This window comes from Hemicordylus capensis, chromosome 1, assembly GCF_027244095.1.
Source record: "Hemicordylus capensis ecotype Gifberg chromosome 1, rHemCap1.1.pri, whole genome shotgun sequence".
In the NCBI taxonomy this organism is placed as follows: domain Eukaryota; kingdom Metazoa; phylum Chordata; class Lepidosauria; order Squamata; family Cordylidae; genus Hemicordylus; species Hemicordylus capensis.
The window spans coordinates 186,761,776-186,779,137 of NC_069657.1; the positions used below are offsets into that span (position 1 = coordinate 186,761,776).

Below are 17,362 nucleotides of genomic sequence, written 5' to 3' on the forward strand. Positions count from 1 at the left end.
GCCATTTCTGGATGATTGGCTCATCCTGGCCAGTTCGAAGCATGCTGCTTTGAGCTCTCTCAATGCAGTCATAGATACTCTGTAGAACCTAGGCTTCCAGATCAACTTCAAGAATTCCCAGCTGAAGTCCCTGTCAACAGGATACAATTTATAGGACTGATCTTAGATACCAAAGCAGAAAAAGTCTTCCTCCCGGAGGCCTGCATAGAGACACTTATATGGCTGGCCTCCGCTTTCCTGGCCGGAGGGCCATAGACCATGCATTCGGTGCAGCGTTTCTTGGGGAATATGGCTGCCACTACCTATGTGCTTCCGCATGCACACCTTCAGATACGCATCATTCAGAAGTGGTTCCTGGATGTGTTCGACCCCCTTCGGGATCCCGCTCACTTGGAGCACATGCCTCCCCAATTGGTGTGCGAAGCTGCAGCTTGGTGTGTTGAGCCTCATCATTTGGACCTTGAATCTCCTTTCCAGGTCTCTCCTCTACGCTGGGTGATTATGACCGACGCGTCAGAGCTAGGCTGGGGCGCTCATCTGGGCAATTATTGTTTGAGTGGCCACTGGATGTCGACAGAGAGAGGTCAGCACATCAACTACTTTTTGCCCGTAATTGCAGGTTGTTCAGTAACCATTCAAACCAACAATACGACAGCAAAAGCCTACATAAATTGACAGGCAGGCACGACCACAAGGAGCCTCCTGTTACTTTCAGTCGACCTGTGGCATTGGTGTGTAGCGCATGTGGTGACATTTCATGCGGTCTCCCTTCAGGGTAACCTGAATGTTCAAGCAGACACACTGAGCAGACTAAAAACGGTTTCCCACAAGTGAACCTTGGACCAGAGAGTCCTCCAGGACCTGATCACAACGTGGGGTGCTCCGGATCTGGATGTCTTTGCATCTCGGGATAATGTGCAGTGTGCCCTCTATTGTACCAGGGGAGAGCTCGCTGGGCGATGCTTTCATCCTGTCCTGGAATGGCCTTTTTCCTTTACCTGTTTCCACCGTTTCTCCTCATACCAAAGGTTCTTTGCAAGCTGAGGGAGGACCGCTCCAGGGCCATCCCGATAGTCCCTTGGTGGCCCAAGAGGCCTTGGTTTGCAGCTCTGAGGTGGCTGGCAGTAACTTGGGTGTGTCTTTCCACTGTATCGTGCCTGCTGTCGCAGGAGAAGGGTCGGGTGCTCCATCATCAGGTCCCTACACCTGATCATCATCATCATCAGGTCCCTACACCTGACTGCCTGGAAGATCCTCCCAACTTCCCAGTGAGACTCAAGGATGCTTTGCTCATGGATAGAAAGCCCTCAATGAGGAAGTCATATGGACATGACTCATTTCTGTACATTTGCTACCCAAAATGGGTTTGATGTTCTTAACCCATCTGTTCAAAACTTTTGTACCTATCTATTGTTTTTGAAGGAATCGGGTTTGAAACTCTCCTCTATCAGAGTACATTTGGCAGCCATTGTGGCGTGTTTGCCTGCCTCTTGGGTTTCCTGGTTCAGGCACCCACTGATAAAAAGTTTTCTGAAAGTTTTATCACATGTTTTACCGGATGACCCTGTCATGTCACTGGCTTGGGATTTGTCTGTGGTTCTGGCTGGTTTGCTACAACCGCCCTTTGAGCCTTTGGCTTCAGTTGATCCTTGTCTCCTGATGTGGAAGGTGGCCTTCTTGGTGGTGATCACCTCCACCAGGTTCAGTTCCTGCCAAAGGTAGTTTCTGCTTTTCCTGTATTTTCTCAAAACCCTTCATCTGATGCAGAACATAGGTTGCATCGTTTGGATTACACACCCTCCCATCCTCCCCGCTGGGTCTACTGAAGGCGGGCTCCATGACTGAGGAGGTGTGGAGTGTCACAGCCGCATATAGTGGCTGGGGGCAGGGTTCCCACCTAATCAGGAGAATTGAGCTTGTTAGGTTCCGACGAGGTCTCTGCACAGGCCAATAGCCCATTAGTGTAAAACAGGGATGGGGAACCTTGGCCCTCCAGCTGTTGTTGAACTACAACTCCCATCATCCCCAGCCACAATTGTGGCTGGGGATGGTGGAAGTTGTAGTTCAAAAACAGCTGGAGGGCCAAGGTTCCCCACCCCTGGTTTAAAACCCTGGTTCTTCTAGTGATGGCCACTAGAAGAACTTAAGTTACAGGTAAGCAACCTGTGGTTCTTCATTAGTCAATCAGTCAGTCGTACTTACTTTTGAGTAAAATTTGCATAGGATTGGGCTGTAAAATCTGCATAGAATACCAGCCTAATGGCAGTTAGGAGTTGTAGCGATTAGCGGATTTAAGCCCAGCCTTAGTCTCAAAGCAAGCCCACATGGGGGAAAGAAAAATACTGAATTATTTCCTCCATATTTGCTCAACAAAGGCTGTTTCTTTTTAAAACTTAAACTACATCCTCAGTAGCTGATTTGCTGCCACCACACCCTAATTATTACAGGGTTTCCCCCCCCCCCAAAAAAAATTGGGTGAATGTCCAGGGAGACCTTCCTTCCCTTTTCTAGGAAAAAGTCCAAAAAACCCTTCCACGTGCAACTCCCACGTAGTAAGAAAACTTGGTAGGTTGCTGAACAATTAACATTGAGGCATGTTTGCACCAGAGTAAAACCCCTTTTTCCTGAGTTAAAACTCCACTCAGAGGCAGGTAAACTTCAAAGAACAAAAAGAGGAAAATTGTATTCGAAATACTACAGACTGCTTCAGTCTGAGGCTCTCTCAGCTTTAAGTTACAGGTAAAAGGAACACTCAGAAACTACAAGAATACTTTAAAAAGCACCCTCAGATGATCCTGGGATGGCACACTTTAAAAATCGTGGTTACCCAGTTTTATAAAACTTAAATGCAAGAAAATACAAAAGGCCCCCTTGAAAGTTTACGGAGACTTTTACAGTGCCCTAGTTGGAAAAGGGCATTGGCGCAGTTTGCCTTGACTTGTTACGTTACAATAAACACAGTAAACCAGTTGTAAGGATTTCCATAGCACAAAAGGAAAGAAAATAGTCTAACGCAGGCTAGCTATCACACTATTCTCTGTCTAAGTCTTTCCAAAGCCCCAAAAGTCCTTGGCATCCTTTCCTCTTGAACTCACCCCAAACTCCAGGAGATAATTCAAGTTTCCTGCAATCCTGTCTCTCAAGGATCGGCAGATGTCCTTCCATGAGAGAAGTCTCCAGGCTGGCTGTTGGCCATGAGGCAGCCAGACTTCATGGCTGGTGCTCACTAAGCCTGCTCCCCATCCTCTCTCACCTGCCTCCTAGCTCCTTTTGAGCACAAAGAAAAACTTCATTTCCTGCCGCCAAGCCCTCTTAAGTCCCAGCCACTGTGTGCTGAGTGGATGATCCGCAGAGGTCACTGCCTGTCAGTCACTTCCAGTTCACTCTTTACAGGAAAGGCAAGGCTGTTACTGCCTGATGGTTACAGGAGTTTAAAAAGAAACCTATCAATTTTTTCCATTCTTTGCACATTTTTAAAAGTGATTTTGCATCAAGGAAGCAATTAAATCCCCTGATGAATATTTATGAAGCTTTTAAAAAACATATGCATACATAAGAAGTAGAAAAAAGTGAATGGGGAAAATGCTTTATGACTTGAATGTATGTGAGTACTTCTCTACATTACTGGCCACAATTTTATTTAAATTTACAGAGAAACAATTTTCTCTTCAGTAACAATGGATCATCGTTTCATACACATTCTCATCCTATTTCACATTATATTCTTTACTTCAAGAAAATAAGGATAATATCATCCTTTTTTGGGGAAATGTGTTTTTAATGGATACTCACCAGAATTCACATTATTTATTTTACTTTCTATCAATGTGCAATCATTTTCACTGAAATGTGGAAGTTTAAAAATAAAGTACACTCTACTTTCCAAAATACTTGAATTTCAACCTCAGAAATCCCAGATGTTATGAGATGTTACTTAGGAGACAGCCATCTCTGAAATGTAATTTCTATACTGGAGGTTCTCTTTATGTGTTAATTGAATCTGGTGTTCAACATTTTTTCCTAGGTGTGTAGGTTAGGAGGTATCAAACATCTGGTTGACCTCTTGGATCACAGAGTTCTTGAAGTTCAGAAGAATGCTTGTGGTGCTTTGCGAAACCTGGTTTACGGCAAATCTACAGATGAAAATAAAATAGCAATGAAAAACGTTGGTGGGATACCTGCACTTTTACGATTGCTAAGAAAATCAATTGATGCAGAAGTAAGAGAACTTGTCACAGGTAAAGTTTTAATATAGGAAGTAAATGGCATGTAGTCAGGCAAAGTAAAGAAGAGGCTTACTTTCAAATAATTAATTAGTTGAAAAAATATAAAAGCCCAGGTTACATATTGTTTTTAAATTATGACTGTATAGCTTGCTTGGTATGTATATATAGTTGATTTGACTATGTATGATCATAATGAGAAAGTTCCCAAGTATCTTCTGGACAGTGAAGAAATTAATTCCTAAAACTCCTAACTTGAGTTAACTTTAATCATTATTTTGGCCTCTTGGGAAAGCAGTGCTATTATATTTTGAACTTTTATTTATAAGAATTCTGTTATTGAGTCTCACAATAGTAGTTCAGAATTGGGCTTCTGTTGCCAGTGATCTTATAAGTTGTATTGTAGGTATGTAGCATTTTTGTAATCAGCTTCCTTGGATTGTTGAACGGTAATTGCCTGAAGAATTTAGTGAACTGGACTGAAATGCAGCAGCTGATACCTGTAGTGCTTGCACAATGCCAAAGAGGGGAAGGGTGCCTCCCTCCAAAGTATATTACTGCTGACAGACAATCAGGAGACCGTAAACAGACTCAGCTAAAGCCAAGAAGCTTGTGTGTTAGCCTGGTAGTATCCCGCACTAGAGTGTCACTACATTTTTGCTTCACTGGAAATGCTTTTGGCAGGGAGAAGGAGATGAGACACTCTGGTTCTATCTTGCATGCAATTTATGTTCAAAGGTCATCTTAACAATAACTTGAAAAATAATCCCTTTGCATTCAAGAATCCCTGACATTGAATAAAAGCACAGAAGCATATTACTGGATTATGTTGTGATCAGCTTTAGCTGCAGAAGACAAACCGTTCAAAGTGTTAGGAAGTTTTGAGCACATGTGACACTTTAAGAAAGTGTGAAACACACATTAAGCATTTAGCCAAATTAACTGCTGAAATGTGTCAGTTACAGTAAATTGTAGACGTGGGGATCTACAAACCCATGTGGTGAACAGAGCAGAGGAAGAAATGAAACTTTCCTTCCTTTCCTTTGCTTCTCCATCCTCACACATCTCCACAAACTGCCTCTGCTTGCTGCCTGTGTGGAACCACCTCCTAGCCCAATGGATGCTACTGCCTCAAGCCCTATTGATTTGGAAGCTGCGAACTTTAAAGGAAAGCAGATATAGACTATCTTCTTGGGATAAAGTTGGACCCAGCAAGTTCTGGCACAACTGTTTCCTTCATTCTGCAAGATCCCTGGCTAAATGGGCTGGTAGCTGCTTAAGCAGATATTCCCTGTGTCTGCCCATCCTTTATAGAAATCAGATACAAAAAAATAGGCCTTGTTTGCGGTTGGGAACCTTCCCTAAGTCATCAATACTTGCCAGGCAGTGCTGATTTCTTTGGTGCTTATGTTGGGCTTTGTTGGAGACTGTCTGCACCTTTCTTCACAGTCCTAACCTATTTAGCTTGTACATGCTATCATGCATCCAGCCGTATGCCAGTGTCCCCTATTTTTGACAGAGCTAGATAAAACTGAAAGTACACAAGAATTTTCTTCAGTTAGCCCCAGAATGTTCAACAACTAATCAAGCCGCTGCCTGTACTGACTAAATGGGTGACAGCTTGGTTATTTGCTTAAAAGGCCAGTTCAAACATTATAAGGATAGCACAGGGCCCTTGGGCCACAGCTGCTAGCCACTTATGCATTACAGGTAAATCTCACAGGCAAAAGTCTGCTTTGGCCAACTGATGGGGCATGCTATGCTGCTGCACAGTTCATGCAGACTACCAAACAAGTGGTTGGTGCTGCTAACTCTAACCTCAGTCACATCCTTGAGAGTTGTGAAAAATGACTCCAGGTGTTGCCTTTTCTTTCATCCCTCTGTCTACTGCAGGTATTTTATCTTCAATATTCACATTATTTTAAAAAACAGCACCCACGTTACTTATGACAGAAAATATCGGGTTCTTTCCAAAAACCTTGGAAAGTGACCTAGACCCTCTACCTATGTCATAGTTGTCCAATATGGGAGCTATACCTTAAATAATGTGTGTGCCCCACATTCAGTGCAGCCTAATGTGTTCGGTGCTGCGGGCTCTCTGTGAAGAGTCTTGCACCTTTGTCTTGCAATTTTGCACAAGAGTACACATACTTTGAGTAACATGTCTGCACTCCACAGGGTGTGACCACTGAAAATACCCTCTCCCTAATAGCCACCCGCCTCACCTCGTTTGGCAGGGGCACTTGGATCAGGGCCTCCAAGGATCTTAAGGTCCAAGCTGGGACATATGGGGCAAGACTGTCTCTCAGATAACCTGGTCCCAAGCCATTTAGGGCTTTAAAGGTTAAAACCGGCACTTTGAATTGGGCCCAAAAATGGACTGGGAGCCAGTGCAGCTGATGAAGCGCTCACATTATATGATCAAAGTGCCCAGCATGGTTCTCTCTAAGGCATGCACACATTTGTGATCTCACAGGTTTTCTGATGTCCGCTCAGTTAATTTTAGATCCCGCTCAGATTGAATCAGGAAGGCCCCACTCTGAATGCATCTGTGCACACAGTGCCTTGGTACTGCCACCCAGAACAAAACTCATTCCGCACAGAGATGAAAAAAATTAGAGCAACCCCTGGTGCCCAGTCCCAGTTAATAAGCTTGCAGCCCTATTTTGTACCAACTGCAGTTTCTGGGCCTTTTTCAAAGGCAGCCCCATGCACAATGCATTGCAGTAATCTAAGCAAGAGGTTACCAAGAGCGTGAATAACTGTGGCTAAACTATCTCTGTCCAGGTAAGGTTGCAGTTGGTGTATCAACCGAGCTGATAAAAGGCACTCCATTTCACAGAGGCCACTTGAGCCTCTGGTGACAGTGCTGGATCGATGAGCATCCCCAGACTGTGAACCTCGTCCTTCAGAGGAAGTGCAACTCCATCTAGAACAGGCTGAACATCATTCACCTGGGCCGAGGAACCACCGGCCAACAGTACTTCTGTCTTGTCTGGATTGAGTCTCAACTTCTTCACTCTCATCCAGTCCATTACTGCATCCAGGCACTGATCCAGGATCGTCACTGCCTCACTTGCATCTGATGTAAAAGAGAGATACAACTGAGTGTCATCTGCATACTGATGATACCTCAGGCTAAATCTCCGAATGACCTCTCCCAGTGGTTTCATGTAGATGTTAAACAGCATAGGGGAAAGACCGGCAGTTGAGAAACACTTAGTACCACCTGGTCCAGTTACGCTGGACCACCTAGTCCAGAAGAGTTTCAGTTATTGGTGCCCGAAGATGTGGAACATGTGTTGAGTTCGGCCAAACACGTACATGCTTAACCATTGCCCTTCATAACTTATTATATCTAATAGAGAAGGAAATGTTAGCTGGGTCCAGCAGGTTCTAAGTGACTCATTCAAAGAGGGAGTAGTCCTAGCACTGTTGAAGGAAGCGATTATTTGACCACTGCTATAGAAACCTACTCTGGACCCAGAGGATGTAAACAACTATAGGCCTGTAGCTAATATTCCCTTCCTGGGCAAGGTGCTTGAGCATGTAGTAGCTGACCAGCTCCAGAAAATCTTGGAGGAAATGGACTATCCAGATCCATTTCAGTTGGGCTTTGGGCCTGACTTTGGAACAGAAACCACTTTGGTCACCCTGTGCGATGACCAGTGCAGAGAGAGAGAGAGAGATGTGTAACCCTGTGAATTCTCTTGGACCTCTCATGGCTTTCAGTACCATTGACCATAGTATCCTTTTGGATAGGCAGGCCAAGTTGGGTGTGGGAGACACTGTTTGGAGGTGGTTCCACTCCTAACTCAAGGTCTTTTTCCAAAAGATGGTGCTGGGGAAATACTGCTCAACCCCTTGGTAGTTGTTTTTTGGGGTTCTGCAGGGTCCATTGGGTACTGGTCCATGAGGAATAAAAATCCCCCCAAATCCACCACCCCCCAAATCCCCCAGCCCACCAATTTTGGGCCAGTGGGAGGTGTCAACGGGAGCTCTCCGGGGCTCATTTCTAGGTAGGCAGCCCTCACTGGATAACATTCATTTCAAGGAAGCGAAATGAACATTATCCAGCAGCGAGGGCTGGCTGCCTAGAAATGAGCTCCCGAGTGCTTGCCCAGGCTCAGTGGATCCTGGGCCCTGCCCCCTTTGCGCATGACATCATGCTCAAAGGGGGTGGGGCCCTGGTGAACTCTCCAGAGCTCATTTTTAGGTAGGCAGCGCTCGCTGCTGGATAATGATCATTTCGCTTCCATTAAATGAACATTATACAGCAGCAAAGGCTGCCTGGAAATGAGCTCCGCAGCCCCCGCCAGCCCAAAATGGTTTTTTAGGGGGTGCCTGGGGGTGGGGATGAGGGGGCGACCCCTTTACTAACTGCTAGTCCAGGAAACTGCGCACGAAGAATGTACCAGTCCATGGCTGCAAAAACCTTGAGAAACGCTGCTCTGGACATCTCTCCCAATGACGCTGCATCAGCTGTAGAGTCCAACTCGTGGTGAATGTGAGTGACTTTATCCTCAAAGTGCTGTGCAAATGTGTCACAGCATGCTACCGAGAGTTGTAACACATCTTGCTTGGGGCCAGATTTCAAGACACTTCACACCACCTGGAAAAAGCCCCACTAGATAACACTGAGACGATGCAATGGTGGATTTAAAAAAATTATTTTTCTTTCCCAACACTGCCACAGAATAGGCTCGATAATGAGTTCTAACCTGTGTTAGCTCTGACTCTCTCTGAATTTTTCTCCATTTGCATTCCAACTGTCTCCCAGCTTGCTTCAATGCCCTCAACTCAGGTGTATACCAGGGTGCTTTGAGCTCTGTTTTGTGGGAGAGGGCACCTGGGAGAAATTGTATCAACTTCCTGAGCTATCTCTCCATTCCATAGAGCAACTATAGCTTCAACAGGAGCACCTGCCATACCTGCTGGAAAATCCCCCCCAAGCCCTCAGGAATCCATTGGGAGTCCGTCAGTCTCCAGGGCAGATCATTTTAATAGATTCCCCCACCCTTGCAGAGTAGTATAGCTATTGAAACTCTAAACCTCAGAAGGAAGTGATCTGACCATGACAAGGGCACAGATGGCACATCTCCCACTATCAAATCACCATCCTCCTGCCCAGCTGCAAAAAAAAAACAAACCCAGCATGTTCCCCAGTTCACAAGTTGTGCCAACAACATGTTGGGACAGCTCCATGGTTGTCATGGCAGCCATGAAGTCCTGAGCTGCCCCAGACAAGGCAACCTCAGCATGAATGTTGAAGTCATGCAAAACAATCATTCTGTGAGTCCTCAACATCAAATCCAAGACCACCTCCGTCAGCTCAGGCCGGGAGACAGCTGGGCAGTGGGGTGGACAGTACACCAACAGAATCCACAGTCTGACCTGAGAGCCCAACACCAGATACAAACACTCTGAACTGGCACTCACTTGGACAGGAGGCCTAGAGAGGGAAATAGAGCTGTTATAAATTTCAGCAATCCCCCCACAAGCCTATGTTGTTGCTGCATTAAATACCCAAGTGGACACAGCTGAGAAAGACTAATCTCTCCCAGTTCCCCCAACTATAGCTTCAACAGGAGCACCTGCCATACCTGCTGGAAAATCCCCCCCAAGCCCTCAGGAATCCATTGGGAGTCCGTCAGTCTCCAGGGCAGATCATTTTAATAGATTCCCCCACCCTTGCAGAGTAGTATAGCTATTGAAACTCTAAACCTCAGAAGGAAGTGATCTCCAGAACACAAACCAAGTCGTCAGAGTGCCACCGGCGCACAGTGATAGATGGTGGGTGGGTGGACGATTAAGGAAGTGGCAGCGAGCGGCGGAGGAGCAGGTATGGACCTATTCTCCTCCATGTTAAAGGGGATGCGCAATCCCTGTGTGTTAAAGGGATGTGCTGCAATTTGGCATCCAAATCACGTTTCGTGAACACCCCTGCTGCCAACCCAGGAAATGATGCAAGGCCCTGCAGAAACTGCTGAGTTAGCACTCTGGGCCCTTCTTGGAGCCAACAGAGGCCTGCCTCCAACAGAGGCCTGCTCCCAAAAAGAGAGAGCCTTAGGAAAACACAGAGGCAGCTGCTGGTACTCACCACAAGCTCTATTCACTGTCTTCCAGGGCAGCATGGTACAGAGTAGATGATAACTCCCTTCCTCTCTCTTAGTCCCCCTCCCCCCAGCTAAGGCTGGTGTAAGACTGATGGTGCTTTACTATGAGCCTGCATCAACACAGGTGGATCTGCACAATCCATGTTACACTGTGCTGGATATCAGCCTCTTTCTGAAGGTAATTATATGAGCATAATGGATGCAGGACACCCTCTCTCGAAACTTGGGCATTGTCAAGATACTCTTGGCGCCTTGCAGTACTTATACATTTCTCTGAGCCAGTTCAATGTAATTGTCACATTCACGTTACATTTTTATTATGGGAATGATCATGTTAGAGCTCTTTGAGTCAGAAATTCATAGTGTGAGAAGCAGCTCTTTTTCTGGATGTTTTTAATAATTTAGGTCTGGGCTATAAGCTATGCAGTATAATCACAAAGCAAGTGTTGATTTCAGTGTTGCTGATATGGAAGAATAACCCTTATATTCTCCACTTCCTCTAACAACCGTATTCTGCCTAAGGATGTTTTGTGTTTACTTCTTTGGAATCTTATTTTCATGAGTTGTACTCCATCTTAAAAGCTGATGTGATTTACTACTTTTGAAATTACAGAGGCAGCTAATGGACCTTATCTTAGTAGCTTAGTCACAAATGTTTTATATAGCAAAATTAGTAATAATATTATTCTTGTACTTTCACATTGTTCATAGTACTTTCTGCATTCGTAATATCCCATACTTTACACATGAGGTATAATCTAGAGCAAATTATGCATGCCTAAAGCATGAAATCAGCCTGTCCTTAACTATGTTCTTAAGTAAAGTTGATTTCACAGAGAATTAGGTGTACTTCACTGTTCTCCAGATTGCACCCATAATGCAATGTAAACCACCCTGAGCCATTTTTGGAAGGGCAGTATAGAAATCGAATTAAATAAAATCATCATCATCATCTTTTTTCATGTATTTATCAGTAGAACAGGGTCAGTAGAGCAGTATCAGAAAAACACACATCATATTGCAGCATGGTATCTGCTGCATTCAACAGTTCTGTATAGGATAGAAGGCAACAGGGCAGGGGATCACTGCTTTAAATTGCCACCTCTAAATGGCCTGTTAAATTGGGCCCAGCAAGCTTTCGGTCTTTGATTTCTTGCTAGAATATAGTTTGTGAGGAAACATGTTCATGATGCTAACATTGCTCCCAGGAACCTTTTCTGTTGTGCCATAAAGAGTTAGCAGGAAGTGAACCTTAGTCCTGACTGACAAGCTGGTTAACTCTAGGCCTAACCAATCAGTCCACCAGGTGGGTGGGACCTGAGAGCTGCAGAAGTAATTCTGGGAAGAAGAAAGGAAATATGGGTAGCAAGTGCGGACTAACATGAGGTCAGATACCTCATGGCGGAGCTGCAATATAATCTCTCAGGGTGAGAGATCTTGTAGGAGGCTTGGTTCTCCTCAGGAGTTTGGTGAGTTGAAGGAAAAATAAGCCGGGGTTTGGCATCAGAAATTTTGCATAAGAAAATAATATTTAGTCAGACTTGCATCAGGAATTTATATTTCGTTGGGTGGGTGCATTGCATTTTCCTAAATATCTGTTTTTTGCAACTAAGTAACTAAGATTTCAAAGTGTGCCACCTTAGAACCAGCAAGGCATATTGATGCATTCTTGTAACCAAGTTAAACATTGTTAAGTGTATCTAAAAAGCTAAAAGCCTCAGACGGAACTAGTTTATTTTAATAAATTTTAATTAAAAGGCTTTTTTCTCTGTTCTTTACTTTTTACAAGCCTCCCAGGGTTGGTTATTAACCCAGCAGGAAAAAGCAGAGCCATAAGGGGGATTTCTCTGGTGCAAACTGCATCTCACTGAGAGCTTGGCCAAATTAACAATTAACTCCATGGGCTAGCAGACACCTCTGAGAAGAATTGGTTTTATTCTTGCCTATTAGCAGGGGGGGAGCATTTTTTAATTTTTATTTTTTGCCCAGTTACAGAGATACTCCAATGTACTTTAGTCCAACTAAAGTGCTTTAGCCCAACAGTTGGATTCTCTGAAAGCCTTAGTAGTTGGTGGCAGCAGTAACCTACCAGAATATTTTTCTTAGCTTTCTAGGTTTTGAAAGTTAAGGATTTTTAATCGTTCATAGGCAGCTTCTCTGAGCATGCTGTGGAAATGACTCATCGCTTATAGGAGTCATTTCTGAGCTAGCTGTCCTTGCACACTGCTAAGAGCTGGTTTAAACTTGTTCAACCAGTTTAATCATTAACTGACCTGAGCCAGGAAAGGAAATTTCCACACACCAATTCGCCACACGTAGCCTCACGAGCGCAGGATGGTTTTATATGTTCAGTGTATGAATAAAACAAAACTAGAGGTGTAGAACAAAAACAATAATTTATATTATTAATTCTCCAAGATGGGCCATGCATTGGGATGTGGCAGAAAGGAGGCAATTGGCTGACAGAGGGGGAGGAGGTGATTGGCTGACAGAGGGGGAGAGAGTTCTGGAGCAGCATGAAGTTTTGTGGGGTGGCTGGAAAGCAGTTTGACAGTTGGCTCGGGGGCTCCGTGAAGCGGCAGGGAGTACGGAGGCTGGGGGTGGCTTCAGGAGCTGGACATTTGGCTCTGGAGGCTGCAGGCGGCAGATGGTTGGCTGAGCTGCGCTGTGAAGTGGCAGGGAGCTCGGAGGCTGGCAAGCGAGTGCGTGACAGTCTCTGGCAGTGGCAGGAGGACTGCGGGACAGAGATAGAAAGATGGAGAACAGAGAGAGAGGTAGAGAGAAGGGGCTGTGAGAGAAGGGGAGAGCGAGCAAGAGCATTGTGGGGAGGCGAGAGTGAGTGAGAGCGTTGTGGGGGGGTGAGAGCGAGCAAGAGCATTGTGGGGGTGTGAGAGCATTGCGGAGACAGCAAGAGCGAGCGAGAGTGTTGTGGGGGCGGCGAGAGCATTGCAGGGGTGGCGAGAGCGAGCAAGAGCGTTGTGGGGGCGGTGAGAGTGAGCGAGAGCATTGCGGGGGCAGTGAGAGTGTTGAGGAGACAGTGAGATCGGCGAGAGCGTTGGGGGGGTGAGAGCGAGCAAGAGCGTTGGGGCGGCGAGAGCGTTGGGGGACAAGAGCAAGTGAGAGTGTGGAGTGGTGAGAGCAAGAGTGGGGGTGGTGAGAGCAAGCAAGAGCATTGGGGGCGGCAAGAGTGAGCGAGAGCGTTTGGGACGGCGAGAGTGTTGTGAAGTATGGCATAGTTGTGTGGGCGGCAAGAGCGTTGTAGAGTACAGCAAGCAAGTTGTGGGGGCAGCAAGAGCAAGTGAGAGAGTTGTGGGGGGCGGCGAGAGCGAGAGAGTTAGGGAGGATGCCACAGGCTCAGTGCACGACCGCACAGATGCTGTGTGCCGGGTCAGCTAGTAAGTTTATTGTTTATAACTGAAATAAAGATCAAAATAAAGATCTCTGCAAAACAGGGCACATAAACTTCTCTATAAAATTGCTAGGTATGTCAGCTGCAGGGGCGTAACTATAATAGGGCAAGGGGAGACAGTTGTCTGGGGGCCCACTGCCTTGGGGGGCCCCCCAGAGGCAAGTCACATGACTGACTCCCCCAGCCACGCACCCACCCAGGCTTCCTTCAGTTGTATTCATCCTCCAAAACTGATGTGAGTGTTAAGACCTGGAGCTACCAGAACAGCATGTGTTTCTCTAGTACCATTAAATGACTTGCATCATCCACAAGTTACAAAACCTTAAAAAAAATAATTTAGGATGATGTTCTATTGCAGCACATAGGAGACATACATACATACACTCACATACATGCATTTTACTTCAGTGAGGGGGGGGGGATTTAAAAATCTTGTCTCGGGGCCTACTCCAACCTTGCTACGCCCCTGGTCAGCTGTAACTGTCTGAGAGTGGTTTTTTCTTCTTTGATAAAATATAATGTTTAGGGAGGTGATATAATTGAAACAGGGGTAAATAAACTTTGGTTTGCAGTCAGTGAATCAGCTCAGACCTTCCTGTCTGTCACCAGGATGTTTTGCTTCTGAGTACTGCCTCAGTGTACTGCTGGTTCCACAGTCTCCACACATTCACCAATCAAATCTCACACAAACCCCTGAACAATGTCTGTTCTCCTAACAATCAGCTCCAGCTCCAACTGTCTTCCCCTACCCACTGTCCTTATTTAATCCTTCCCCCTGAACATTCCATGCCTGGTTACTATGGCAACATACACTCTCACACACACACTCTCCAGCTCCTATATGTACATTCCATCACACATACAAACAAAAGAATTTTTAAAAAGTATACATAACGATTTGGCGAAATGGCCTAAGAAAGCATCACAAACATTATCAGATAGTTTTACCCTGCTGTGCTTAACAAACACTATTTTCTCTCAGGCTCCAATACATATAAATAGAAATCCAGCTTCATATATTTGTAAGGACATTTAATTTCCAATATTTGAGAATTAAACATTTAGTCCACCAGAAAGGCTTGATTTAACCATAACATTTGTGCATCTTCTAGATCCCAACTTGTGAGAAATATTCTGAAGATTCCTTATATTTAAAACAAACAAAATTATCACACAAAACAGCACTATTGTACAACATTCTGATAGCCTATGAGTCAGGTAGATATTGGAGGCCTTGTAGTGCCAACATTTACTGTCCTCTGCCAGGCAGGACTCATAGGCATCCAGTATGACCCAAGCAGATGGTTGGATCTCACCACTCTGTGAATGGAGCATCTTCCTTTCTCAGAAGGAGAGTCATCATGCTTGCGGAAGAAGCTCTTCTGCTCACTGAAGGATATCTGTAATCAGGGGCGTAACTATAATTGAGCGAAAGGGTTCAAAGAACATGGGGCCCCAGCTCCTGAGGGTCCTCCAGTTCCACCCCTCCCTATTTTTTCATTATTTCCCTCACTCTGGGGGGCCACCAGAGAGAGGGATGAACACGGGGCCCCTCTCTGCTAGCTACGCCCCTGTCTGTAACAGAGTGGGAAGTTAGGATCTAGCCCATGATCTTCTGGTGGCTTGATTTAAACCAAACTTGCACCTGAATTAAACATGATGTAAGACAGAGGTGTCATCTGGTGGAGAGCCGGATTAGATTCCGATGCAGCTCTGGGGGGGCTGTACATAGCCTTTTGCCACCTTCTGTTGCCTCATGCCCACTTCACACACCTTCTCATCCTCCTCCCCACTCTTTCTCTTACTCTTTCTCTGCTTGCCTTGCCCTGCCACTTAAATTAGCTGAATGCACTACTTTTACACTGGAATATGCTCAGGGAAATTTTAAATACTTCTTTGGTAGTTTGGGGGAGAAGTATCATACTTCCCAGTGACCAGAGAGAGGGGGGGTGGGGAGGCTTGACAGGAGAGATGAGGAGGCTTGACAAGAGAGGGAAATGGGATGAGGCAGGATTGTCGAGGGAGGGTAGAAATACCACTGCCAGCAGGGCAAAGAAGGAAGCCGGACAGTGTGGTGCAGTGGTGGAAGGGGAAGGAAGGAACAGCTGCAGAGGAAGCCAGTTAACACTTTGGATACCACCACTTTTGATGGAGGGGAGAAGTAAGAAGCGATGCAATGTATGTGGGGTGTGTGGGAAGGAAGCCACTGGTGCTTTGGCACTTGGCAGGGGGAGGAGAAAGGAAGAAAATTCACAGCATGGTGTGTGAAAGGAAGGAAGGGCCGGAGGAAGGAGCTGTGAAGGCCAAATCCAGCCCATGGGCCAGGAGTGTGACAGCCCTGATGTAATGCATAAAAATAAATCTATCTGCAGAGCATCATGTCTAAACTAGGCTGACTCATACATGTGCTGGCAGCCTCAGCCAGTTTAAACATTGCACAGGTAGGCTTTTTATGCATGCCCAACCTTACGTTTAAACTAGGCCCCTATCTAATTTGTAAAGATAAATTGCAATAGATCTTAAAGCTTTTTTCCATTGGTTCATTTGCATTATCGAAGCAGCATCTATTTCCCAACTTTCTTTCAAAGATGGTTCTATATCTTTTTATATAACTGTTGTATTGCTGCTTAACATAGTAATAGTAATGGAATATAAAACACATGCAACCCCCAGAGGAGCAGCATTAGTTAATACGTGGCGTAATTGCATGTACTACCACTGATGTCTTGATTCATTTAATATTTGTAAACCAGTTGTAAATAAAGTAAAAGAAGATCATCCTCATCTAATAAATAATTCAAAGTGCATATGTTAATAAATCTGTTCTTTCCACATTATTGGTTTATTCTCAATGCATAATGATGGACTGCCTCAAATAGGATTGAACACATGGGTAAATAGGTCAGATTTTAACCTTTGTGAATTATTTACCAGTCATGCCTAACTGTAAGTAAAAGTAGGAAATGCTCTAGCTTTTCTTATGAGATGCAACTGCCATGGTGCTTAAGTCTCGAGTTTGATAAAGTGTCTCTTCTAGTCAGTAAGTTACCCCAGCTGTTTAATAATTGACAAAAACACTGTTAAATGCAGAACCTTCTAAATATAATAATCCCTGTATGTCTATGGGGAAAATCTTGCAGATAAAGACTCCAAGTAACACAAGGAAGTAGATTTGTTGCTATGCCTAGCATTCTTTAAATATAGCTTGGTTTAGCAGCAAGAGGATCAAATTGTATAAAATGAACACCTCGTTACCACGTTGTTCAAAGCTAAGGCACACTTAATCTGCATGCATATCTTTTCAGATCTGTTTTGAAAATACTCCGTGTCCATACCTGCACTTAGTTGGTATGTTGTGGAAGAAGAATAAATGATGCTTTCAGGCTTCATTCTCGCATCTCTGGAATTCATTTTTCAACTCCTAGATATGCAATGACACAGTTGTAGTGTCAGTAGTTTCTTCATTGCTCTGTTATCATCATGTATGCTCCTATTTTGACTGATTGATGTGTTGCTTTTGCATTGTTACCCACCTGAGTCCAAGGATAGGATTGCCTAGAAAGCTATAGATTAAGCAGCAGAATCCAATTTTTGGAAGAGATGAACATTTACCA

At 44.9% G+C, this 17,362-nt stretch overlaps 1 protein-coding gene across 12 annotated transcripts in view; it reads left to right on the forward strand.

Moving 5' to 3' along the window:
* PKP4 (plakophilin 4) overlaps positions 1-17,362 on the forward strand; it is a 195,082-nt gene that overhangs the window by 136,885 nt on the left and 40,835 nt on the right. For all 12 annotated transcript variants that reach the window (XM_053259922.1, XM_053259940.1, XM_053259989.1 and 9 more), the window contains one exon: positions 4,025-4,238. In XM_053259922.1, the coding sequence (XP_053115897.1) occupies positions 4,025-4,238 (214 nt within the window). The remainder of the gene's footprint in view (positions 1-4,024; positions 4,239-17,362) is intronic.